The sequence below is a fragment of the Colobus angolensis genome, unplaced genomic scaffold, assembly GCF_000951035.1.
Source record: "Colobus angolensis palliatus isolate OR3802 unplaced genomic scaffold, Cang.pa_1.0 Scaffold123, whole genome shotgun sequence".
NCBI lineage: Eukaryota > Metazoa > Chordata > Mammalia > Primates > Cercopithecidae > Colobus > Colobus angolensis.
In genome coordinates this window covers 51,684-53,188 of record NW_012113475.1, presented here as the reverse complement: position 1 = coordinate 53,188, position 1,505 = coordinate 51,684, and the positions used below count along the sequence as shown (strand labels likewise).

Genomic DNA, 1,505 nt, shown 5'->3' with positions numbered 1-1,505 from the left:
AAAATGAGTCATTACTGTTATCTATCATCATTAATTTTATTAAGCAATAAACTTGAGTTGGGGACTCAATGATGTGACCCTTGCAACAGAGGACAGCTGAGACGCTGCACGCCGCCCCCTCCACACACACCCCTGCACACTCACACATATGGCAATCCTCCCGTTGAAGGAGGTGCCACTGGGAAATTCCCTACAGGACACCTCAGGAACCCTTTCTTCACAGTCCTGGACAGGGAAAATTCAGTTCCCTCCTCAAGATACAAACAGCTGCTGTTGACAAAAGTTACATGTGTATGTGCACTTACATAATGCAAATTCAACATACACACTTACCAATAAAGAAAAAAGAAATCTGAAATGGTGGTGGGGGGGGTGTCTAATCTGTTAGGAAAGTTAACAAATAAAGAAGTGAGAATTATGTAATATTTTTTCATAAGCATTCTAATACAGGACCTTATTGTTTTAGTAAAACACCTGAATATATATGAATAATACAGTATTTCAAATACTGCTCTGATATCTTGAGAAAAAATAATTTTTAAGAGGAACAAAAAGTATAACAAATACCTGATGAGTTGTCACAAAGTTGGCATATGTTCCAGCAAAAATGTGTTTGACTTGAACATCCACAAAGTCTAAAAGAAAGTCATAAATCCATGCTTAAGAGTTTTTAGAAGTAAAAATAAATCTGATGTATTACCAAGCCAAATTTACTTACTTACTGGCAATTTATATTCTCCTAAATGGATTTTGACTACAAACGCATAAAAGATTAATTTTTTTCTTTTTTTTCCCTCCCATCATATTGAAATAAAAGATCAGTTTTGATCAGATTACGTGTCATATATTCACTTAGTCTAAAATTTAGTTTTTCATGCACTTGCATAATGCAGCCATGTGGCCATGCTTTAGAAGACATTTGATTAAATATATAAAAGTGCATTGTTCTGGTTGCTTCTTTACTTTCTTAATAAACTTGCTTTCACTTTATGGAAAAAAAGTGTATTGTTCTGATGCTTATGTAATCAAGTTAGGATCCTCTTCTGTATTACCTTAATCTTTTTAATTTTATTATTTTATTTTATTTTATTGAGACAGAGTCTCACGCTGTTGCCCAGGCTGGACGATCTCGGCTCACTGTAACCTCCACCTCCTGGGTTCAAGCAGTTCTCCTGCCTCAGCCTCCCGAGTAGCTGAGATTGCAGGTTTGCACCACCACGCCCAGCTAATTTTTGTATTTTTAGTAGAGACGGGTTTCACCATGTTGGCCAGGCTGGTCTTGAACTTACCTTAATCTTTAGAAATGATTACCAAATACCCTAAGATTCACTGCGTAAGAAAAAAATGCACTACATATATACATACATATACATATATACATATATACAAATGCACTACATACATATACATACATATGCACTACATACATATATATGTGTGTGTGTGTGTATATATGTGTATGTGTGTATACGTATATATATGTGTGTGTGTGTGTGTGTGTGTGT

At 35.3% G+C, this 1,505-nt stretch overlaps 1 protein-coding gene across 1 annotated transcript in view; it reads right to left on the bottom strand.

Annotated features, from left to right (window-relative positions):
- The window catches only part of HERC6 (HECT and RLD domain containing E3 ubiquitin protein ligase family member 6), a gene marked incomplete at its 5' end in the record, with an annotated part of 84,727 nt that overhangs the window by 61,096 nt on the left and 22,126 nt on the right, over positions 1-1,505 (bottom strand). The window contains one exon of the mRNA XM_011933031.1: positions 568-659. Coding sequence (XP_011788421.1) covers positions 568-659 — 92 coding nt within the window. The remainder of the gene's footprint in view (positions 1-567; positions 660-1,505) is intronic.